This window comes from Somniosus microcephalus, chromosome 20 (assembly GCF_052327205.1).
Source record: "Somniosus microcephalus isolate GS21.2 chromosome 20, FLI_Smic_1.0, whole genome shotgun sequence".
In the NCBI taxonomy this organism is placed as follows: domain Eukaryota; kingdom Metazoa; phylum Chordata; class Chondrichthyes; order Squaliformes; family Somniosidae; genus Somniosus; species Somniosus microcephalus.
The window spans coordinates 63,742,020-63,766,835 of NC_141006.1; the positions used below are offsets into that span (position 1 = coordinate 63,742,020).

The following is a 24,816-nucleotide window of genomic DNA, read 5'->3' on the forward strand; positions in this document are numbered from 1 at the left end:
GTATGCGCGTGAAGTGCCGTAACCTGCAAGGCTACAGACCGAGAACTGGAAAGTGGGATTAGGCTGGAGAGCTCTTTTTCGGGCGGCACAGACACGATGGGCCGAATGGCCTCCTTCTGTGCTGTAAATTTCTATGATTCTGTGATAAAAGTGCTCGCAGTAGCGAAGGACTATTTCTCCTGGTCTCTGAGCTGATAATTAGAGGGTATAAATGTCAGATCATCACCAAAAGGTTGAAGGGGGCAGGCGTCGGTTACCAGAGGCCTTCTGTGAAGCACCTTGGGACTTATTTACATTTAAGGCGCTATTTAAATGCAAAGAGTTGTTGTTGAGAGGCTAGAAGAATTTCCTTATCAGAGAGGATTGTTAGGACATGGGAAGCCTGACCAGAAACAGTGGTGGCAACAGACTCCAGAACAGCTTCTCAAAGGGAAGTGGATAAATATTTGAAAAATAACATTGGAAAGAGTTTGAAGAAAGGGTAGGGGAATGAGCAGGAGAGGGCTGGCTTTCCCGAAAGAGCACGGGATTTTTCAGGATTCTCACGGGAAAAGGGGGATACTGATAATGCAGCGCTATGGAACCATTCACAGGGGCACTCGAGAAATCTCCCAATCTCCTAGATGGCCAGTCCGCCCCTGGGCATGGGATTAAGTGGATAACTCTTTCAGAGAGATGGCACGGGTGCAGTGGCTGGACTGACTGCCTCCCGTGCTGTAAAATGCAACGATTCACTCCCTATTCTTCCCTCATCTTTATTTTATATTAACCTCTCTCTCATTCCCTCTCTCTGTCAATCCCTCGCTCTCTCTCGCTCTGTTCTATCTGTCTCTCTCCCCCCCCCGCACCGCCACCCTTGCTGCCTTGCTCACTTTGTGTGTGTGTGTCTCTCTGACTCTCACTCTCACTTCTTTTATCGTTTCCCCCTCAGTTCCAGTCTCACTTCCGGATTCATCCTTCTTGTGCTGGCAGCTTCTCATTCTGGCTCCTTTGCAGATTCCCCTTCCTCAGCAGACTGCTCTCCTCCCTTCTTCCATCTGCCAGGAACTAAAAATGGCTCCCTTCCATTTAACCCAATGGACCTGTTGTTCCAGCCTGCCTCCCTCCTGGCTCTTTTTGTGATGTCCACTCTTGAGGATCAGTCTGCAATGACCATGGGGCTGTACCCTCTGAAAATGGCACAGGTCAACATCACGGGTCATCGTACAGTACAGCTTCCTAACCCATTTGCGCTGTGTTTCAAAAACCACCATGTACGACACAACAAATGTCCAGGGCTTTGTGCGGTTTGTGTACAACTTCCACTTGTATTTAGATAGCGCCGTAACATCGTAAAACCTCCTGCGGCGTTTCACAGGAGCGTTTTCAAACAAAATTTGACACCGAGCCACATAAGCGGATATTAGGATGGCTTGATCAAAGAAGTAGGTTTTAAGGAGCGTCTTAAAGGAGGAGAGAGAGTCAGCGAGGCGGCGGGCTTTAGGAGGGAATTTCAGAGTTTAGGGCCCAGGCAGCTGAAAGCACGGCCACCAATGGTGAAGGGATTAAAAAACCAAAAACGCTTGCGCAATAAGGAGCAAAGCACTGGGGTTTATTTCTAGTGGGATAGAATTGAAAAGCAGGGAAGTTATGTTCAACTTGTATAGAACCTTGGTTAGACCACACTTGGAGTACGGTGCAGAGTTTTGGTCTCCAGATTACAAAAAGGATATAGAGGCACTGGAGATGGTGCAAAATTGATTTACAAGGATGATGCCAGAACTGAGGGGTTATACTTACCAGGCTGGGGCTCTTTTCTCTCGAAAAGGGAAGGCTGAGGGGTGACCGGATAGAGGTCTTTAAAATTATGATAGGTTTGATAGGCCGGACATAGAGAAAATCGTTCCACGTGTGGGGGAAGACCAAAACTAGAGGCCATAAATATAAGATAGTCACTAATAAATCCAATGGGGAATTCAAGAGAAACCTCGTTACTCAGAGAGTGGTGAGAATGTGGAACTCGCTACCACAGGGAGTGGCTGAGGCGAATAGCATAGAGGCATTTAAGGGGAAGCTGGATAAACACATGAGGGAGAAAGGAATAGAATATGCTGATAGGGTTAGATGAAGAGAGGTGGGAGAAGGCTCGTGGGGAGCATGGACCAGTTGGGCCAAGTGGCCTGTCTCCGAGCTGTAAATTCCACGTAACTTCTACTCAGTCTGGTTCAGTTGGCGGAGCTCTCGCCTGTGAGTCGGAGAAGGTTGGTGGTTCAAGCCCCGCTCCGGGACTTGAGCACATAATCTAGACAGCAATTACAGTGCAATATGGAGGAAGTGCTGCGTTGTTGGAACTCTATCCTTCGGATGAGATATCAGACTGAGGGACCGTGTGCCTGTTCCAGCAGTTCAGGCGGAGGTTGAATATCCCATGGCACTAGTTGGAGAGGAGCAGAGAGTTCTCTCGGTGTCCTGGCGAACATTCCTTTTTCAACCAAAACCAGCATCTTTCACAAATTCAGGACGTCCCAAAGTGCTTTACAGCCAATTAAGTACCTTTGAAGTGTGGTCATTGTTGTAATGTAGGAAACGCAGTAGCCAATTTGCGCACAGCAAGCTCCCACAGACAGCAATGAGACAATGGCTGGTTCATCTGTTTTAGTGATGTTGAGTGAGGGATAAATATTGACCCAGGACACCGGGGAGAACTCCCCTGCTCTTCTTCCAAATAGTGCCGTGGGATCTTTCACGTCCACCTGAGAGAGCAGACGGGGCCTCGGTTTAATGTCTCATCTGAAAGACGGCACCTCCGACAGTGCAGTGCTCCCTCAGCACTGCACTGGGAGTGTCAGCCTAGATTGTGTGCTCAAGTCCCTGGAGTGGAACGGACAGGTGAGTGAGGTCCGAGGACATGGCTGTCACCGTCTAATTGTATATCAGCAAGCGTCAGCACCTCAAGGAAACGAAGGGAAATACTTAGTTTCACATTATCTCCTCGCCATATCTTTCTTTGCTTCTCTTCAGCTGGGAGGGTGGACATGCCTGGCCTTTGCCTGTGCTAGTTCTAGAGGTAGCCACCAGGGGATGCGCAAGAGCTGTACAGAGAAGGGTTGATGTCCTCTCCATCCTTCACCCCAGTCAGCACCAACTCGCTGATGATAGGTTCCAACACCAAGACCTGTCTCTCAACACTCGATAGCAGAGGGGAGCTGAAGCATCAGTGGATGTTTCCACTTGTGGGGGGAGTCCAAAACCAAGGGCCGTAAATAGAAGATAGCCACCAATAATAAATCCAATAGGGGATTCAGGAGAAGCTTCTTTACCCAGAGAGTGGTGAGAATGTGGAACTCGCTGCCACAGGGAGTGGTTGAGGCGAATAGCACAGATATATTTAAAAGGAAGCTGGATAAGTACATGAGGGAGAAAGGAATAGAAGGTTATGCTGATGGGGTGAGACGAAGTAGGGTGGGAAGAGGCTGGTGTGGAGCAGAAACGCCGGCACAGAGCAGTTGGGCCGAATGGCCTGTTTCTGTGCTGGACATTCGATGTGATTTTAGGTGACGTCCCACCAAACACAAGTTTAATTTATAGGCCTCCGCTGGATCCACTATTTTGCAACCGATTTCCACTTACGGGTTATTAAATCTCCAGATTGTCCAACATAAAAAGCGTTTTAAAAAATGTACAAAGCAATTTTTGGGGGTTAACCCACGACACTTTTAATGCAAGTTGACACTTCACAAAGCGATTAGGGTGAACAATAATATGTCTTTCTAATATCAACGAGAGAGAGGGAGAGATCCCTGGGTTGGAACACTATGGATTGTGAGTTCAAGCAGGGAAAGTGTGAGTTGACAGCTCTGATTAATTATGTACTGGGTGAGGGAGAGCAAAATATGCAATAAAGTGCAATCTCACTAATTATATTTTAATTAATATTTTCAGTGTTATTTACTAACACAATATTTTACTGATAGGAGGTTCGTTTATCACACGGCTCAGTATGTTTGAAAATAGCATATAATTAATGTGTAACCTGCAGAGTATTTAAAGTCGAGGCAAAACAGTGTGGGAGATTGTTGGGAGGGATGTATTTAGAGCTGTGGAACTCTTGACCTTTTTTTGTACAATTGTCTCCTTTATTATTCCTGTCAAACTAATATTAGGTCTGAAAACTTGCAAAGAAACTATTTCTCTTTGATCAGATAGATTTCCCACTCTCTGCTACATATGTGGGGAGACTAGAGAAACTGGGACTGTTCTCCTTAGAGCAGAGAAGGTTAAGGGGAGTTTTAATAGAGGCGTTCAAAATCATGAAGGGTTTTGATAGAGTAAATAAGGAGAAACTGACAGGAGGGTCAGTAACCCAGGACACAGATTTAAGGTAATTGACAAAAGAGCCAGAGGTGAGATGAGGGGATAAAATAATGCAGCGAGCTGTTCTGATCTGGAATGCACTGTCTGAAAGGGTGGTGGAAGCAGATTCAATAGTAACTTCCCAAAGGAAATTGGATACATACAGGAAAAATTTGCAGGGCTATGGGGAAAGAGCAGGGGAGCTAATTAGATTAGCTCTTTCAAAGAGCCAGCACAGGTACGATGGGCTGAACGGCCTCCTTCTATGCTGTAAGATTCGATGATTCTATTAGGGGGAGAAATTCGGTATCGCCCCGTTTGGGGCGCAATTATCGGCCGGGCGCAAAGTTTAGCGCCTGCCGCAAATTATTACCTCCGACTGCAAACTTGGCTTCTATCGCCCCATGAGGTGATTGGAGCGCTAAATCAGGCACTACACACCTCTCTTAAGGTGCTAACGCCGAGGAGCGAGGCGCTACCTCAGAGCGCAGCGAAGCTCATGTGATGTCAGTCAGCAATGAAACACAGACACACTGGCACCGGCCAGTTTTTAAAGGGGAGGGTCGATCTTGCTCTCCATCCACACCCTGCTCATTGCAGCCTTGAATCTCGGCCTGGAGTGACCTGTACATCAATTCTGCTGGAAAGAACAGTGGAGAGACCCAGGGAAAGAGCCCAGAGTGCAGCCCCCATAGTCTCTTCTAAATCGATGCAAGGAAGGTCAAATCAAAATGAACCTGCAAAGTGCTGCTCAGTACCCAAAACTCCTTCACACAGCGTTGAATCTCTCCGGAAGTCTCTCTCTCTCTCTCTCTCAGAATGTGTGGTGCAAAAATGTCGCCGACAAAAAAAGGCAGGAAGCTGTCGCCTTTAAATAGCGCTCCCCTAGTCCCTTCCCGACTGCAAAACGCTCCCCTCAACCTGTCATTGCTAGCGGCAAGCGGTAAGGCAGGGGGCGCCACTCAATATCCGGTCTAGGGCATTGCACACTCGACTGACATCACGATCTGTGGGCGCAGGAGATCGTGGCGGTAGTGTTTAGCGCCACCGCAAAATGTCTGGTCAATTTTGCGAGCGGCGCAAATATCGCCACGCCCGGGCGCTCGTTGCTTTGCACCCTATTAGCGCCCTCTTAGGCTAACAGGAGGCGCAAAGCAACCGAATTTTTTCCCCCTATATGTTTGCTGTTTTATGGAAATCAGTCACCCATCAGGTCCGCATTTCACAGATGCTCCCTCTCCCTGGAACCAGAAGAAATTAAGTTTACACTACCTAGTGTGGCACTGAATCACGTGGACCAGGAATCTCTGGTCTGAGGTGAGTTGGCTGATCTCACCCATGGGTAGTAGAATTGGCATCGGCGCCCCTGATTCAGGGCGAGGGAAAAATCAGCCAGGTTTCCTGATCCAAATCCCATGACTTGCTGGGAAGTCCTTGTGTTCAAATCCCTCCACGGTCTCACCCCTCCCTATCTCTGTTGCCTCCTCCAGTCCTACAACCCGCCAGGAACCCTGCGCTCCTCCAATTCTGACCTCTTGTGCATCCGCGATTTCCTTCGCCCCACCATTGGCGGTCGTGCCTTCGGCTGTCAAGGCCCAAAGCTCTGGAATTCCATCCCTAAACCTCTCTGCCTTTCTACCTCTCTCTCATCCTTTAAGATGCTCCTTGAAACCTAACTCTTTGACCAAGCTTTTGGCCACCTATCCTAATACTGTATCTCCTTTTGTGGCTCAGTGTCAAATCATATCTGATAATTGCTCCTGTGAAACGCCTTGGGATGTTTAACTACGTTAAAGACGCTATATAAATGCGAGTTCTTGTGTGTGATTGGTGGCTGACAACAAAATTGTTCTTGGCTGTGCTGCTCTCCGCTCTCACTGGCTCACAAAAGAAAAGTGGCCACTCGAGAGTTACCAGCACCTTTGGAACTGCATCCACGATGATGCAAATGTCCCCAAGAGAAGAGAGGAGGGAAAGGGGGTACTGGGACTCAGTGGTTAGAAAACGACCTTTCACCTCTTGGGTTTGGTTTTGTTCGTAGGTCAGACTGAGGCGATGAAAAGTCTTCTCTTGCTGTAAGGGTCCTATGTGAATTCAGTTTGGCCAATCTCAACCCAGTCCTTAGCTGGCACGGGCTGATGGCGCGAAAGGGCTCCAATTCGGCACTGATCATCGCCACTCAGACAGGCCTAACGTTGGTTGGTGTGCAACTTGGGGATAGTGCCACACTGGTGCAGGAGGGAGGTGCTCTCCTCAGGCTGGGGCTGAGGCATATTTTAGGGGACAGAGAAGTGGTTGCTTTATTCTGCGTCTAACTGTGCTATACCTTACCTGGGAGAGCTCGACTCTGACACTGGCTTTCTGAAGTACAAGAGTTCCATCCCTCAGCACATAATATCCCTCAACTTGAGGAGCACAACAAAATAATTAAAATTAAATTGGTATCAAATCAGCTGAAACGATCATTTTCTTTATTTTCTAAAACAAAGACTTTATATTTCTATAGCGCCTTTCACGACCTCAGGACGTGGCAAAGTGCTTTACAGCCAATGAAGTACTCTTGAGGTGTAGTCACTGTTGTAATGTAGGAAACGCAGCAGCTAACTTCCATATTCCTTTTGCCATTATCAATAAAAAGGAATGACATTTTGTTGTCTTTTTTCAATGTTGTGCCTCTTGTTAAAGTCTGTTAAAGGCTTGTTAGAATCATTCGGCACAGAAGGAGGCCATTCGGCCCATCATGCCCGTGCCGGCTCTTTGAAAGAGTGATCCAATTAGTCCCACTCCCCTGCTCGTTCCCCCATAGCCCGGCAATTTCTTTCCCCCTCAAGGATTTATCCAATTCCCTTTTGTTTATGAGCTTTGAGAGGAAGATATTCAGTTTTCTGCCCGGTAGGTTAAAGGCGCTATATAAATATAAGTTGTTGTTGTTGTTGAATTGGCTCACCCGCTCAGCTCCAGTTAATTCAATGTGGATTTTGTTTCAATTATTACATTAACTGGTCAGTGTTGGCATTGGTTGGCGAGCAAAGGCTGTGAATGGGGACTCCCGCTGAAGACTAATCATCCGGACCACTCACTACCGTGCAGGATTTTAAAGAACTTTGAGCAGAATCAGCTGAGGGGGCGCTTGAAAGAGATGAGTGGTAAACTGTGGGAAAGCCCCAGTGCGCTGCGTAGCTGCACATTCCCCCCCCCCGCCCCCCCCCATGGGCAAATCACAAGTCTCACAGTTTGGATGTTTACCTAAATCACCACAAGGACAAATCAGGCCAGACCTAAGCCAGAAATCGATTTCAGTCGAATTTTCAATGCAAAACTACACAATACGAATGACGCACAGTTCTTAAACCTCGATTTGTGAGGGGCAGTTTTAACCCCACTGCACTCCTGGCAGGTACGAAATGGCCACTGTAGTTTAGTCTTTTTTCTGGACTTCACAGCCCAGAGGTTGATTACATTGGATAGGGTGGACGCAGAGATGTTTCCACTTGTGGGGGAGACCTAAACTAGGGGCTGACATGAATCAACTGAGCGGCCTGCGGGTGGCGCTGTCCAGGGAGAGTATAAATACTCGGGCACGGGCCCAGCTTGCGCAGGACATTCTTAACAGGAACTAAGGACACAACTAGACCTCCATGTTGTAAAACAGTTGATTAAAGCTTTGTTTAACGCTTAGACCAAGTGCCTAGTAGTTTTCTTACATCAGGGGCCATAAATATAAGATAGTCACTACTGAATCCAATGGGAAATTCAGGAGAAACTTCTTTACCCAGAGATTGGTGAGAATGTGGAACTCGCTGCCACAGGGGGTGGTTGAGGCGAATAACATAGATGCATTTAAGGAGAAGCTAGATAAACACATGAGGGAGGAAGGATATGCTGATAGGGTGAGATGAAGAGGGGTAGGGGGAGGCTCGCGTGGAGCATAAACACCAGCAAGGACCATCAGGAAATGAAGACGTCAGTTAATTGAGCTGCTTCCTGCTCTCCGGTCCATTATTTGACCAGTTAACTGGTTTTTCAATGACTTGCGATGCACAAAGTGAGGATTATTGCAGATAATTGGGCAACTTTCTGCCTTTGTTGCTGTTGAAATCGAATGGAATACACTCACCCATCGACAGGCAAGAGGAATTAGCGTTTCTATTTGTTGCCGCTAAGATGGAGCGATTCACGTGTCTGCTTCTAAAAGTGGAAAACATCCCGAGTCATTCTCTGTGCAGTCCCCTGTCCCTCGATGGTGCATCTTGTGTGTTATGACATCACGTTCATTGTAGTGTTTACTGAAGTGAAACATTAAATCATAAAGTTCCCACAAGGCTCCTGAAAGGGATTCTGATATCTTGAAAATTTACTCAACAAACTATTTTCCCTCTTTGTCAGAGAGCCAAAATGGGGCGAGATTTCATTGCAATATTGTCGCATGTAAATGACCTCACAATGGATTTGAAACTATTTGCGTTCTTCCATTACCTTTACAAATATAAACAGATTTGCCAAACAGTTCTTTATGAAGACAGTGACCTTTTAAAGAGCACGATGGCTGGAAACCTATTACTTATCCCTAACATTAAGCTCTGACGGTAACTGAAAAAATAACATAGATGTTAATTTTGAGAATGTTCATGGCAGGTTGACTGACTTACGGTGTTACTAAACGATTGTATTTCTCTTTCAGGATTCCATCCAGGAACACAGGTCAGTAACCCTCCGTTCAAAGCTTTACGCTTTCTCTGTGTTGATTGGTCAGGCAGTGGCAAAGCTATCTTTTGGGTCCATCAGTAAACAGATGCTTCATGTCACTTCCGGGTAGCATTCGTATCATTTGATAGCAGGAGTTGTCTGCAGTCTTTTCTATTGCCGAAGTAAATAATACATGAAAATATATTGGTCTGATTGTTGAGTCCCCCTCCCATCCCAAGGTGTTATTTCACCAAGGTCCTCATGTATTGTGCATGGAAAAGGGCTTTGGGTTCCAGTACCACAGTCCAATCTGTGGTTTGGGTTCCAGTACCACAGTCCAATCCGTGGTTTGGGTTCCAGTACCACAGTCCAATCCGTGGTTTGGGTTCCAGTACCACAGTCCAATCCGTGGTTTGGGTTCCAGTACCACAGTCCAATCCGTGGTTTGGGTTCCAGTATCACAGTCCAATCCGTGGTTTGGGTTCCAGTACCACAATCCAATCCGTGGTTTGGGTTCCAGTACCAGAGTCCAATCCGTGGTTTGGGTTCCAGTACCACAGTCCAATCCGTGGTTTGGGTTCCAGTACCACAGTCCAATCCTTGGTTTGGGTTCTAGTACCACAGTCCAATCCTTAGTTTGGGTTCCAGTACCACAGTCCAATCCTTGGTTTGGGTTCTAGTACCACAGTCCAATCCGTGGTTTGGGTTCCTGTACCACAGTCCAATCCGTGCTTTGGGTTCCCGTACCACAGTCCAATCCGTGGTTTGGGTTCCAGTACCACAGTCCAATCCGTGGTTTGGGTTCCAGTACCACAGTCCAATCCGTTATTTGGGTTCCCGTACCACAGTCCAATCCGTGGTTTGGGTTCCAGTACCACAGTCCAATCCGTGGTTTGGGTTCCAGTACCACAGTCCAATCCGTGGTTTGGGTTCCAGTACCACAGTCCAATCCGTGGTTTGGGTTCCAGTACCACAGTCCAACCCGTGGTTTGGGTTCCAGTGCCACAGTCCAATCCTTGGTTTGGGTTCCAGTACCACAGTCCAATCCGTGGTTTGGGTTCCAGTACCACAGTCCAATCCGTGGTTTGGGTTCCAGTACCACAGTCCAATCCGTGGTTTGGGTTCCAGTACCACAGTCCAATCTGTGGTTTGGGTTCTAGTACCACAATCCAATCTGTGGTTTGGGTTCCAGTACCACAGTCCAATCTGTGGTTTGGGTTCCCGTACCACAATCCAATTCGTGGTTTGGGTTCCAGTACCACAGTCCAATCTTTGGTTTGGGTTCCAGTACCACAGTACAATCCGTGGTTTGGGTTCCAGTACCACAGTACAATCCGTGCTTTGGATTCCCGTACCATAGTCCAATCCGTGGTTTGGGTTCCAGTACCACAGTCCAATCCGTGGTTTGGGTTCCCGTACCATAGTCCAATCCATGGTTTGGGTTCCCGTACCACAGTCCAATCCGTGGTTTGGGTTCCCGTACCACAGTCCAATCCGTGGTTTGGGTTCCAGTACCACAGTCCAATCTTTGGTTTGGGTTCCAGTACCACAGTACAATCCGTGGTTTGGGTTCTAGTACCACAATCCAATCCGTGGTTTGGGTTCCAGTACCACAGTCCAATCCGTGGTTTGGGTTCCAGTACCACAGTCCAATCCGTGGTTTGGGTTCCCGTACCACAGTCCAATCCGTGGTTTGGGTTCCAGTACCACAGTCCAATCCATGGTTTGGGTTCCAGTACCACAGTCCAATCCGTGGTTTGGGTTCCAGTACCACAGACCAATTCGTGGTTTGGGTTCCAGTACCACAGTCCAATCCGTGGTTTGGGTTCCAGTACCACAATCCAATCCGTGGTTTGGGTTCCAGTACCACAGTCCAATCCGTGGTTTGGGTTCCAGTACCACAATCCAATCCGTGGTTTGGGTTCCAGTACCAGAGTCCAATCCTTGGTTTGGGTTCCAGTACCACAGTCCAATCCTTGGTTGGGGTTCTAGTACCACAGTCCAATCCTTGGTTTGGGTTCCAGTACCACAGTCCAATCCTTGGTTTGGGTTCCAGTACCACAGTCCAATCCGTGGTTTGGGTTCCAGTACCACAATCCAATCCGTGGTTTGGGTTCCAGTACCAGAGTCCAATCCGTGGTTTGGGTTCCAGTACCACAGTCCAATCCGTGGTTTAGGTTCCAGTACCACAGTCCAATCCGTGGTTTGGGTTCCAGTACCACAATCCAATCCGTGGTTTGGGTTCCAGTACCACAGTCCAATCCGTGGTTTGGGTTCCAGTACCACAATCCAATCCGTGGTTTGGGTTCCAGTACCAGAGTCCAATCCGTGGTTTGGGTTCCAGTACCACAGTCCAATCCGTGGTTTAGGTTCCAGTACCACAGTCCAATCCGTGGTTTGGGTTCCAGTACCACAGTCCAATCCGTGGTTTGGGTTCCAGTACCACAGTCCAATCCTTGGTTTGGGTTCCAGTACCACAGTCCAATCCTTGGTTTGGGTTCCAGTACCACAGTCCAATCCTTGGTTTGGGTTCTAGTACCACAGTCCAATCCGTGGTTTAGGTTCCAGTACCACAGTCCAATCCGTGGTTTGGGTTCCAGTACCACAGTCCAATCCGTGGTTTGGGTTCCAGTACCACAGTCCAATCCTTGGTTTGGGTTCTAGTACCACAGTCCAATCCTTGGTTTGGGTTCCAGTACCACAGTCCAATCCTTGGTTTGGGTTCTAGTACCACAGTCCAATCCTTGGTTTGGGTTCTAGTACCACAGTCCAATCCGTGGTTTGGGTTCCCGTACCACAGTCCAATCCGTGGTTTGGGTTCCAGTACCACAGTCCAATCCGTGGTTTGGGTTCCAGTACCACAGTCCAATCCGTGCTTTGGGTTCCCGTACCACAGTCCAATCCGTGGTTTGGGTTCCAGTACCACAATCCAATCCGTGGTTTGGGTTCCAGTACCACAGTCCAATCTTTGGTTTGGGTTCCAGTACCACATTCCAATCCGTGGTTTGGGTTCCAGTACCACAGTCCAATCAGTGGTTTGGGTTCCAGTACCACAGTCCAATCCGTGGTTTGGGTTCCAGTACCACATTCCAATCCGTGGTTTGGGTTCCAGTACCACATTCCAATCCGTGGTTTGGGTTCCAGTACCACAGTCCAATCCGTGGTTTGGGTTCCAGTACCACATTCCAATCCGTGGTTTGGGTTCCAGTACCACAGTCCAATCCGTGGTTTGGGTTCCAGTACCAGAGTTCAACTTGCAAAATTAGCTGCATTATTTATGAAATCCTAAAGGTTGCAAGGTGGGTCTAAAAGTACATACAGTACGGAATGGGGAGGGGGGGACGAGGATCAACATCTCTCATAGAGTGCACCTATGGACATCAGCTGAAGTCTGGATCAGGTTCGGCTATGATGCCCCCACAGTCAAATAGCCTGCCAATACTTGCTATTGAAATGTACCTGGCTGGGCGAGAGCAGCCAGCAGTCAAGGACCTGAAACTCAGGAGAGGAAGCAGAACATTTAAAAAAAAAAGGAATTGCAGTAAAATCACTGTGAATTCTCATTAAGTAACAGGCTACAGATAATAATTATAATCAATTTAACATTGAGTGGGTTCCATTGTTACAGTCAAGAGTAAACAAATGGATTAATGTTTGCCTCCTGCTGTGTTACTGATGGTATCTAAGATGGTGCTTGTGCTTTGGTTCAGGTAATTGGTATGGTTTATAGTGAAAATGTGAAATTTTACTAGGTTATGTTTTATGTGCGGAGTATTTTGATGGCGTGGGGGGGGTGCGGTCATTTTGACTTTGTGCGATAATGTATAACCAGTGGTAGCGAGTCAGCGGTCCATTTTACATCGCTCCCCATTTTTATTTCTGATTTCACCGCCCTCTGATATTTACTGACTGGGGAATGACTTCACAAATCAATCACAAGATTGCTGGAAACACTCAGCAGGTGAGTCTGCGACCTGGAGAGGAATGGGTTCTGACAAATGACTCTGCCTGAAACATCGACCCCTCTGTTTCCTCTGCAGAGACTGACTGATTTGCTGTCTGTTTACAGCTTTTTCTGCTCTTGTTTCTGATTTCCAATGTTTGCAACTTTTTGCCTTTTACTTATATTCTTAAATTACTCAATAGATATTTTTTATATTTGTTTATGGGATGTGGGCGTCGCTGGCAAGGCCAGCATTTATTGCCCATCCCTAATTGCCCTCGAGAAGGTGGTGGTGAGCCGCCTTCTTGAACCGCTGCAGTCCGTGTGGTGAGGGTACTCCCACAGTGCTGTTAGGGAGGGAGTTCCAGGATTTTGACCCAGCGACTATGAAGAAACATAGGAACAGGAGGAGGCCATTCAGTCCCTCGAGCCTGTTCCACCTTTCAATGAGATCATGGCTGATCTGCGACCCAACTCCAACCTTTGGCCCATATCCCTTAATACCATTGGTTGACACAGTCTTGGAGAGTGTGCAGAAGAGATTTACTGGAATGGTACCAGGGATGGGGGACGTGGAGAGACTGGAGAAGCTGGGATTGGAGCTGGGCCGAGAGCAGAGAAGATTAAGCGGAGATTTAATAGAGGTGTTCAAAATGATGAGGAGTTTTGATAGAGTAAATAAGGAGAAACTGCTCCAATGGCAGGACAGTCAGTAACCAGAGGACACAGTTTTAAAATAATTGGCAAAAAAGTCGGAAGTAGAGCAGGAGAAACTTTTTTACGCAGCGAGTTGCTATGATCGAGAATACCCTGCCTGAAAGGGCGGTGGAAGCAGATTCAATTGTAACTTTCAAAAGGGAATTGGATCTCTACTTTAAAAGGAAAAATTTGCAGGGCTATGGGGAAAGAGCAGGGGAGTGGGAACATCGGAACAGGAGTCGGCCATCGAGCCCCTCGAGCCTGTTCCGCCATTCAGTGAGATCATGGCTGATCTGCGACCTAACTCCATTTACCCACCTTAGCCCCATATCCCTTAATACCTTTGGTTAACAGAAATCTATCAATCTCCGATTTAAAATTAACAATTGATCCAACATCAATTGCTGTTTGTGGAAGAGAGTTCCAAACTTCTACCACCCTTTGTGTGTAGAAGTGTTTCCTAATTTCACTCCTGAAAGATCTGGCTCTAATTTTTAGACTATGCCCCTAGTCCTAGAATCCCCAACCAGCGGAAGTAGTTTCTCTCTATCGACCCTATCTGTTCCCCTTAATATCCTGAAAACTTCAATCAGATCACCCCTTAACCTTCTAAATTCTAGGGAGTACGACCCTAATTTGTGTAATCTCTCCTCGTAACTTAACCCTTGAAGTCCGGGTATCATTCTGGTAAACCTACGCTGCACTCCCTCCAAGGCCAATATATCCTTCCTAAGGCGTGGTGCCCAGAACTGCTCAGTGCTCCAGGTGTGGTCTAACCAGGATTTTGTATAGCTGCAGCATAACTTCTACCCCCTTGTATTCTAGTCCTTGAGATATAAAGGCCAGCATTTCATTAGCCTTTTTGATTATTTTCTGTACCTGTTCCTGACATTTTAATGATCTCTTTGGACCTCCACTGTTTTTAGCCTTTCACCATTTAGAAAGTACCCTGCTCTATCCTTTTTAGGTCCAAAGTGGATGACCTCACATTTGCCTACATTGAAATCCATTTGCCACAGTTTTGCCCATTCACTTAATCTATCAGTATCCCTTTGTAATTTTAAGCTTCCATCTACACTGCCTACAATGCCGCCTATCTTTGTGTCATCGTCAAATTTGGATATATGACTTTCTATGCCATCATCTAAGTCGTTAATAAATATTGTGAATAGTTGCGGCCCCAACACAGATCCCTGCGGGACACCACTAGCCACATACTGTCAATTTGAGTACCTGCCCATTATCCCGACTGCCTGTCTCCTGCCGCTCAGCCAATTTCCTAACCAGGTCAATAATTTGCCCTCAATTCCGTGGGCTTCTACCTTAGATAACAGTCTGTTATGTGGGACTATATCAAATGCCTTCTGGAATCCATATTATTAGCATCCGTAGACAACGGTAGCATAGTGGTAATGTCACCGGGCTAGTAATCCAGAGGCCTGGCCTAATGATCCAGAGACGTGAGTTTAAATCCCACCACGGCAGCTGGGGAATTTAAATTCAGTTAATTAAATAAGCTAGTATCAGTAATGATAACCCTGAAACTATCGGATTGTCGTACAAACCCATCTGGTTCACTAATTTTCTTCATTTAGGGCAGGAAACCGGCCTATATGTGACTCCAGACCCACAGCAATGTAGTTGACTCTTAACTCTTAAATGGCCTAGCAAGCCACTCAGTTGTAACAAAACTGCTACGAAACAAAATAATAAAAATGAAACCGGCACCGGCTATGGACACATCAACGGCAACGCCACACCCAGCCCAGGCAAACCTGCAAAGTCCTCCTCACCAACATCTGGGGGACTTGTGCCAAAATTGGGAGAGCTGTCCCACAGACTAGTCAAGCAACAGCCTGACGTCGTCATACTCACAGAATCATACCTTTTAGCCAATGTCCCAAACTCCTCCATTACCATTACCCTACCTGGGTATGTCCTGTCCCACCGGGGGTGGTGGCATGGTGGTGACCTCTTCCACCTAGAAGGACAAGGGCAGCAGGCGCATGGGAACACCACCACCTCCAAGTTCCCCTCCAAGTCACACACCATCCTGACTTGAAGGTATATCGCCGTTCCTTCATCGTCGCTGGGTCAAAATCCTGGAACTCCCTTCCTAACAGCACTGTGGGAGTACCTTCACCACACGGACTGCAGCGGTTCAAGAAGGCGGCTCACCACCACCTGCTCAAGAGCAATTAGGGATGGGCAATAAATGCTGGCCTTGCCAGTGACGCCTACATCCCATAAACAAATTTTTTTTAAAATTCCCCTGTCCACTACTTTAGTCACCTCTTCAAAAAATTCAATCAGATTTGTCAGGCATGACCTACCTTTCACAAATCCATGCCGGCTCTCTCCAATCAACTGAAAATTTTCAAGTATTTAGTCACCCTATCCTTCATTATAGACTGTAGCAATTTCCCGACAACAGGAGTGACATGCGCAATTTTCCAATCTAAAGGAACGGTTCCTGAATCTAGAGAACTTTGGAAGTTTATGATTAGGGCATCTGCAATGGGCTCACTGACTTCCTTTAAAACTCTGGGATGGAAGCCATCTGGTCCTGGGGATTTGTCACACTTTAGTGCCATTATTTTCTTCAATACTGTTATTTTACCTACATTAATTTTATTGAGTCCCTGTCCCCGATTTCAATATTAGTTTCCTTGGGATTTCCGGCATGCTATCCTCTTCTACTGTAAACACTGACGCAAAGTAATTATTCAACATGTCCGCCATTTCCTTATTATCATTGACAAGATCACCACTTTCAGTTTTTAAGGGGCCAACATTGCTCCTGACTTCCCTCCTTTTCCAAATGTAATTGTAAAAATTCATTTTGATTTTGATATCCCTTGCAAGTTTCTTTTCATACTCCTTTTTTGTAGCTCTTACTGTCTGTTTTGTGACCCTTTGCTTCTTTGTATCTTTCCCATTCGCCAGGATCTCTGCTATTTTTTGTATTTTTGTGTGCTTTTTCCTTTAGTTTTATGCTGTCCATTACCCCTTTAGTCATCCATGGCTGCTTTTTATTGGCAAGTAGGGCTCTTGCCCCTCAGGGGTATAAACTGGTTCTGTATTACATTAAATTCCTTTTTGAACATCTGCCGTTTTACCCATTAACAGATTTGCCCAGTTTACTGTGGACAGTCTCTGCCTCATCCCGTTGAAGTCAGCCTTACCTAATAGAATCTTAGCAGCTGTTTCGCGTTTCTCCCTTTCAAACACTACGTTGAACTCTATCACGTTATGACCGCTATTGGATAAATGTTCATGCACAGTTCGGCTGTTCACTCAGTCTGGCTCATTACTAAATCTAATATGGCATACCCCCTTGTTGCCTCTAGGACATAATGGCCCAGAATTCGGGTCGGGGGCTTCCCGCGGGTGCAAGCCCCCGACCTGCACTTACCTACCGCGCCGGCCGTTGAGCTGTGGGCCCGCGTGGGATTCCGATCCTGGGCCTCTTCTAACTGCTGGCGCACAGTGCTTGTGTATCCCAGGGGCGCAGTTAGTTCGATGCGTCCCCTGGGATCACATGGGCCATGGAGAGCCAATGATAGCAGGGAATGCTTCATTCATAATTTTGACAGGAAGAGCTGTCAAACCTATAAATACTATAAGCCCCAAAACATCACTAAAACTTCAAATACATTTTTTTTTAATCACATTTTTAAAATAACTATAAATTACATGAAATAACTATTTTAAACAATAATTTAATTTTTGAAAAAATTAATTACATTTTCTAATGGGGCTAAAAATAAACTTACCTTTCTTTAAAGTATTTAAAAATAATAAACCTGTGGAAAAAATGTTTTAATTTTAATTAATTCACCACTTACCTTGTTAAAAGCAGGCCTTACGCCTGCTTTTTAAATGTGTAACTGCTGGAGACTTACCCTCCCGGAGAAACCTGCAAAAAAAACGTAAGTTCAATGTGCACGCGCAGCCTCTCCGGCGCACGCGTTCGACCTCTGAACCCCTTCTTTCAGGGGAACGGAAGTGCCGGTTTCCCGCGCATGCACAGTGCATGCACAAAACCGGCGCTTTCGTTGGGCCTACGCGTGAGTACCCCATGCGTACTCACGCGTTGGGACCCGAATTTCTGGGCCATTGTTGTAGAAAACTATCCCGGACACACTCAAGAAATTCACTGCCTTTCTGACAGGTGCTAATCTACTTATCCCAATCTATATGAAAGTTAAAATCCCCTGTTAAAACCACTCTGCCTTTGCTACACACTTGTTTAATCTAATTCAAATAACATTATATGTGTGTGGGCTGTGCGTGACTGTGTTTATGTGTGTGAGTGTGGATGTCTGTATAACTGTGTGTTGAAAGGACGTGTGAATGTGAATGCCCATGTGTGGTTTTCACAGGGCCTTGCGTTAATGTCCGTTAGTGTGTGCATTACGTGTGTGGTAATGCCAGTGTGTATGTCTTAATGCTCATTTATGCATGCATGACATGTGGTTTTGTGTGTGGGTGGTGTGTGATAATGCATGTTTATGTATGAGTGTGTGTTTGTGTATGAGTGTGTGTGTTTGTGTATGAGTGCGTGTTTGTTTGTGTGTGTTTGTGTGAGTGTGCATGAGTGTGTGAATGTGTATGTGTGTGTATGAGTGTGTGAGTGTGTGTGTGTGTGTGTGTGAGTGTGTATGAGTGTGTGTGTGTGTGAGTGAGTGTGTATGAGTGTTTGTGTGTGTACACAGGGGAGGAGGAATTCTCGCTATCCGCCACACACTAAACTCACACACTTTGCCCAGCGTTGTGATCTGACCAGTGACGGTTCTAAAATCATTGTTGCTATTTGAGTGCTCTTTACAGCCCCACCTTCACCGGCAGCATACACGAGCAAATAACTGGGCTGCAGCCTCTGAATGGATTGTGTGCTCTGGTTATTATCGCCTCCTCTCCTGAAGGTGCTAATTCATTCCGGGTACAATTACAGAAGCCTGGGCTGCCCTCTGGTATATCGCCCAAGGGCCTTTTTTTTTCCATAAGTGACCCAAGACCGTGAATGTTGACGGGCTATTCGCCAATGGGGGTATCACATTCTAGTTCGATCTTATCTCCTGATATCCACACGAGGGCCACTAGACAGCGAGCAGGACTGGGAAACCGGGCTGATTATTTTCCTGTCCTCAGCGCAGCGGTCGTTCTTTCGACTACTGGCTTGGCTGAGGACTCAGCACAGACGGGAGATTGAACCTGGGAATTCCAGGTCTGTGCGGCTCACTAGGGGTTGCCAACCCTCTCCAGGATTGCCCTGGAGTCTCCAGGAATGAATGATTAATCTCCAGGACACTGCCGCAAGCAACGCCCGGGAGAAAAATCACAGGGTCGTTAAGAAAACTTGTGTGTTTTCATTTTCTTTGAAGACTTTTGTTTATTAGTCTTTAAACGATTGGAGCTGGCGGTGGGGGGGTGGAGGTTGTTTAACCGGATGGGAGCTCATGTGATTGACGTAAGAACATAATAGGAGCAGGAGTCGGCCATTCGGCCCCTCGAGCCTGCTCCGTCATTCAATAAGATCATGGCTGATCTTCTACCTCAACTCCACTTTCCTGCACTATCCCCATAGCCCTTCGATTCCCCTTAATATCCAAAAATCTATCGATCTCAGTCTTGAATATACTCAACGACTGAGCCTCCACAGCCCTCTGGGGTAGAGAATTCCAAAGATTCACCACCCTCTGAGTGAAGACATTTCTCCTCATCTCGGTCCCAAATGGCCGACCCCTTATTCTGTGACTGTGACCCCTGGTTCTACACTCCCCAGCCAGAGGAAACACCCTCCCTGCATCTACCCTGTCAGGCCCTGTAAGAATTTTGTAAGTTTCAATGAGATCACCTCTCATTCTTCTAAACTCCAGAGAATATAGAAGATAGGAGCAGGAGTAGGCCATTTGGCCCCTCGAGCCTGTTCCGCCATTTAATGAGATCATGGCTGATCGTCCAAATTCAGTACCCTGTCCCTGCTTTCTCCCCATATCCCTTGATCCCTTTAGCCTTAAGAAATATATCTAACTCCTTCTTGAATATATTTAAAGTATTGGCCTCAACTGTCTTCTGTGGTAGAGAATTCCACAGGTTCACCACTCTCTGGGTGAAGAAATTCCTCCTCATCTCTGTCCTAAATGGCTTACCCCTTATCCTTAGACTGTGACCCCTGGTTCTGGACTCCCCGACCATCGGGAACATCCTTCCTGCATCTAGTCTGTCTAGTCATGTTAGAATTTTATAAGTTTCAATGAGATCCCCTCTCATTCTTCTAAACTCCAGCGAATATAAGCCTAATCGTCCCAATCTCTCCTCATATGTCATTCCTGCCATCTCAGGTATCAGCCTGGTGAATCTTCACTGCACTCCCTCCATGGTAAAAACATCCTTCCTCAGATAAGGCGACCAAAACTGCACACAATACTCAAGGTGTGGTCTCACCAAGGCCCTGTACAACTGCAGCAAGACATCCTTGCTCCTGTACTCGAATCCTCTCGCTACGAAGGCCAACATACCATTTGCCTTCTTAACCGCCTGCTGCACCTGCATACTTACCTTCAGCAACTGGTGCACAAGGACACCCAGGTCTCGTTGCACTTCCCCTTCTCCCAATCTATTGTTGTTCAGATAATAATCTGCCTTCCTGTTTTTGCCACCAAGGTGGATAACCTCGCATTTATCTACATTATACTGCATCTGCCATACATCTGCCTAATCACCCAACCTGTCCAAATTGTACTGGAGTTTTAGGCCTAGCCTACTCAGTCTCTCCTCATAGGACAATCCCCCCATCCCAGGAATCAGTCTGGTGAGCCTCCAGGAATACGTCCAGTCCGAGTTGGCAACCCTTACCCAATGAGCCTTTGCGAGTTTTAAGGGGATGTTTCGGAGTTGAACTGACCATTTTCTTTTTGCGAGCTTAATCCACTGCAGTTTGTTTTTAATTTCCAGGTCAGGGTAAACAGGGGACGTCCTGGTCTTAACGAGGCAGGAGCTGAAATCGTGAGACACGGAGATCGTCTGCAGCAACTGTCAAAAGCAGACACTGTTCGGGGATTTTGTCAAAGAATAAGAAATGCTCCAAGAGGCACAGGGAAAAGAGGCGGAGAGAGAGAGTCAAAGAACAGAAGGATTGTAGGGAATTCAGACGAAAACAGTTCAGCGGTAACCGGTTGTAAATTTCATAGATACTTCACAGAACCCAGAGAATCTGCTATTTTATAGGATTAGACAGAAGTACACTGGCGCCCTCTGCTGTTCGATGTCCACAATGACTGGCTGTATTCACAAAGCAGTTCTTCAAGACCACTCTTTGAAAGGCGAATGTCTAACTAGACCTGTTTCCATGAAGATGGTGTCACGGTTAGTTAAGGTCAGGTGGGGAGAGGGGTGGGGTGGGGTGTTGAAGCAGAGTCCCATTAGTTCTACAATCCTTCTTGTCCAGTCAAGTAGGCAAATTGGGGCCAATGGTTTGAGGGAAGGTTGTCCAAGTGGAAAGAATCATTTGTGATTTCAGTCTCTTTGTGAAAAGCTTTCGTCCACACTGAAACCTTACAGTTGTTTTGCAGTTCTTCCAATTACAACTGGTGCTTCACAGTGTTAATGTGGTGAGCAGGATGACATAGGAACAGGAGGAGCCCATCAAGCCTGCTCTAGCGCCAAGAGGCACGAGATTGCGTGATAGCATTCTCAGGCGCCAGAACACAACAAGCTAGTTACGTCAGTGGTTGGAGTTCTGTACTTGCTTTCCTGGAGAGTGGTGATTGTGGGCTGCTTTTATATTATGTTGGTCTTTTGAAGGGGTGCATTGATTCAGTCATGGAACATACTGCGATTGTACGAAAGTATGAGTCGAATTGTAGACCCAATCAGTGAAGAGGACCCCAGCCATCACACGTGGTCCTACAGCTTGTTTGTTTATGTTGGCCTAGAAAGCCATTAGTGTGGTTTAATATGGGTGCTGTGAGATTGATAGTTGTGGGGAGTTCTAGGGGTAGAATGTGAGCATTACATCTTAGGTTAGATCAGATGATCCAGAGACAGGAGGAACCTTTCATGAGATGGTGTGATGGACTGTTAGTAAGGCTTGTGTTTTTCCCACTCCAAGACCAGTGATACCCAGCTTTAATGATGAGCATTTTCAGCCCTGTTAAAATTAGTACCAAACGAACCATAACCAAATCGCACAAATCTATTTTCATTACTAAAATGTGATCGTCTTTACAGGCATCAAATGAAAATTCATTCCAAAGTGGTCAGTGAGAGGTTGAGTAGGAATCATATCTCTGTAACCTCCTCCAGCCCTACAACCTTCTGAGATCTCTACGTTGCTCCAACTCTGGCTTCTTCTGCATCCCCGATTTCCATCGCTCGCCACTGGTGGCCGTGCCTTCAGCTGCCCAGGCCCTAAGCTCTGGAATTCCCTCCCTCAACCTCTTGTTCCTTCTCATCTGTGTTGAGTCCTTCACCAGGTGGTGCTTTCTTGATCCTCGCTGGCCAAATCCCCGAGAGAGGATGCATCTTGTGCTGATGTTCGAGACGACTGGACTCAGTGGTGCTGCTTGCTGTCAGTGGCTGGGCCGGGTTTTATCTGGAGCTGACATCCTGGCTTCTTGGGGAAACGTTCTGGGAAACGCGAGTAGATCGAGTTTTACAATGGTGCCAGCAACACACCTGCTAACGCAGGCGATGTGGCAATGCATGGTGTGTTATGTGTGACCAGGTAGGGACGGCAGGTTCCCTTCCCTGAAGGACATCAGTTAGTTTTTTCGGCAAAGATTCACAAGATACCAGAACTGGAAGTGATATGGGGATCAGGCGGGAAAGCGGCGATGAGGTCGCGATGAGGTCGACGATCAGCCATGATCTCATTGAATGGCGGAGCAGGCTCGAGGGGCCGTATGGTCGACTCCTGCTCCTATTTCTTATGTTCTTATGTTACGATGTAGCAGCACATGCAAAGATTGGGAAGGAGAGAGTGACTGAGCACGGGAGCAGGCAAGGGAAGGAAGAATACGCCTCAGTGATGGGTACCAGCCCGCAGGCTTCTGCAGGACCCTGACCTATTTCCTCCATGGGAGTCTGTGTCCGCCCAATTTAGGGTCATTTCCTCCACCAGAGATAAGGGGCTTCAGCTCTTATTTGTTCTTAGGATGTAGACAAGGCTGCATTTATTGTCATGTCCTAGTGGCCCTGAGAAGTTGGTCCTGGGCCTCCCTGCTTGAACCGTTGCACTCCTTGTAGTGAAAGTACTTAGAATATGGTGTCAGGTAGGGTTTCGTAGCAATTGTCTTTACAACTGAGTGGCTTGCAAGGCTGCTTCTATGAACATTAACACCGGGAATTTCCTGGGGCGTTCTCCTGATCGGCTGCATTAAATTCAGTGGAAGATCGGCGGAAGCCCCAGATACACACACAAGCCACAGTTATGGCAACCAACCGGGAGGTCCCCGAGGAAATTGCCAGTGCATGAGTCAACTGAGTAGGACTGGAGTTACGTGTAGACCAAAACTGGGTAAGGGGTGTTAGATTCCCTTCCCTGAAGGGGACCATAACCAGTCCCTTTCTCTCCCGTCTAGTATGTGCCTCATGCCTGCGAGCAGAACCATATCGGTAAAGTTTGAAAAGCGCAGACATCACAATGCATGTGGTCACCTTGCCTCCCAAGCTATGTTCAAGACAATACACACGCACAGCATGTTGTCAGAAGCCATGGTAGTGTGCCAAGGGTTTCAGATACACATATCCAATCAGTTAACGTTTCCTTTGGCAGTTTGGAAGGTCTGCCATGCGTCTGCTTATGAAAAAGTTGTTTCTTGCGTGTGTATCACACCATTTCACTCGATGCAGGGCACACTGACCTTGGTAAACTTCCTGACGGTAGAGGATTTCTACCTCATCTGCTCTCCCCACAGGACACTTCTCTGCAACCCCCTCGTATGAAGACCGTACAGTAGTATTTTGAGAAGGAGCCCCCCTCCCCATTGTAGACACAAAGATGGCAATCCTCCTTTGCTGGACCTCCTTGAGCATCACCACCATGACTCCCTCATCAAAGGGGGAAGCCCTCCTGCTGCCTCGGCTCCTGCACCTTCCTTCGGAGTGTTGAAACATTTTCACCAAACGTTCATCCTCCAGATCAAAAACTGGTCAGAACCTCTTTATGCCTTAGCCGCAGCCCTTTCTATCGCCTGCTCCATTGGTTGTCTCACCCTTACAATAATCAAGCCCAGCTAACGGTGCCCAATCCACACAGGGAACAAGGCACCAATATGGTAATGAGTGGACTCAATATATGGAGGACGTCTCCGCTACACATTTTCAGTGCGACCAGCTTGTGCTTTTGCATGTGACTGTATGATTTACCATTGTTTTTATGAGTAATCCTGTGAATTTTGTCTATGTGTTTGTCATGTGATACGTTTTATTTTTAGGGGTATATTGGCGAGGTAGGCGAGGAACTGTCATGGCAGCTGCATCTTAGAGTTTTTTTGTTGGCTGGAGTGAGATTGGGAAGAAAATTGACACTGGGAAGAAAGGTTGTGCGCAGTATGACCGGTGAGCAACTGAAGTAGAAAAGAGGCAATCAAAAAGGGGAAAAGCACAGAGAATGAAATACTCTTAAGGGGTGATCTAATCGAGGTGTTTAAGATGATCAAAGGGGTTGATCGGGTCGATAGAAACTAGTTCCTCTGGCGGGAGAGTCCGGAACAAGGGGGCATCACCTTAAAATTAGAGCCAGGCCGTTCAGGGGTGATGTCAGGAAGCACTTCTTTACACAAAGGGGAGTGGAAATCTGGAACTCTTTCCCCCCCCCCCCCCCCCAAAAAAAAAGCTGCTGAGGCCGGGGGTCAGTTGAAAATTTCAAAACTGAGATTGATAAATTTTTGGTTACAGAACCAAGGCGGGCAGATGGAGTTGAGGCAGAGAGCAGCCATGATCTCAATGAATGGCGGAACAGGCTCGAGGGGCTGAATGGCCTCCTCCTGTTCCTCTGTTCCTTAACCAATGAGGAAGAAGGAAAACGTGTCTTGACAATTACAGAGCTGAAGATAGACTCGATAGCTTGATCGCTGTGATGTAAATAACAGGCCTGTTGTACATTGAGAAGCATGAGCTGGTCCGCTGTTTAATTGCCTATTGGTGGA

The 24,816-nt window shown here is 46.9% G+C and overlaps 1 protein-coding gene across 1 annotated transcript in view; it reads left to right on the forward strand.

Moving 5' to 3' along the window:
• nkain1 (sodium/potassium transporting ATPase interacting 1) overlaps nt 1–24,486 on the forward strand; it is a 621,699-nt gene extending 597,213 nt beyond the window's left edge. Inside the window, exons 7-8 of the mRNA XM_085962829.1 lie at nt 9,014–9,033; nt 20,621–24,486. Coding sequence (XP_085818955.1) covers nt 9,014–9,033; nt 20,621–20,652 — 52 coding nt within the window. The 3' untranslated portion in view covers nt 20,653–24,486. The remainder of the gene's footprint in view (nt 1–9,013; nt 9,034–20,620) is intronic.
• Nucleotides 24,487–24,816: the final 330 nt, after the last annotated feature.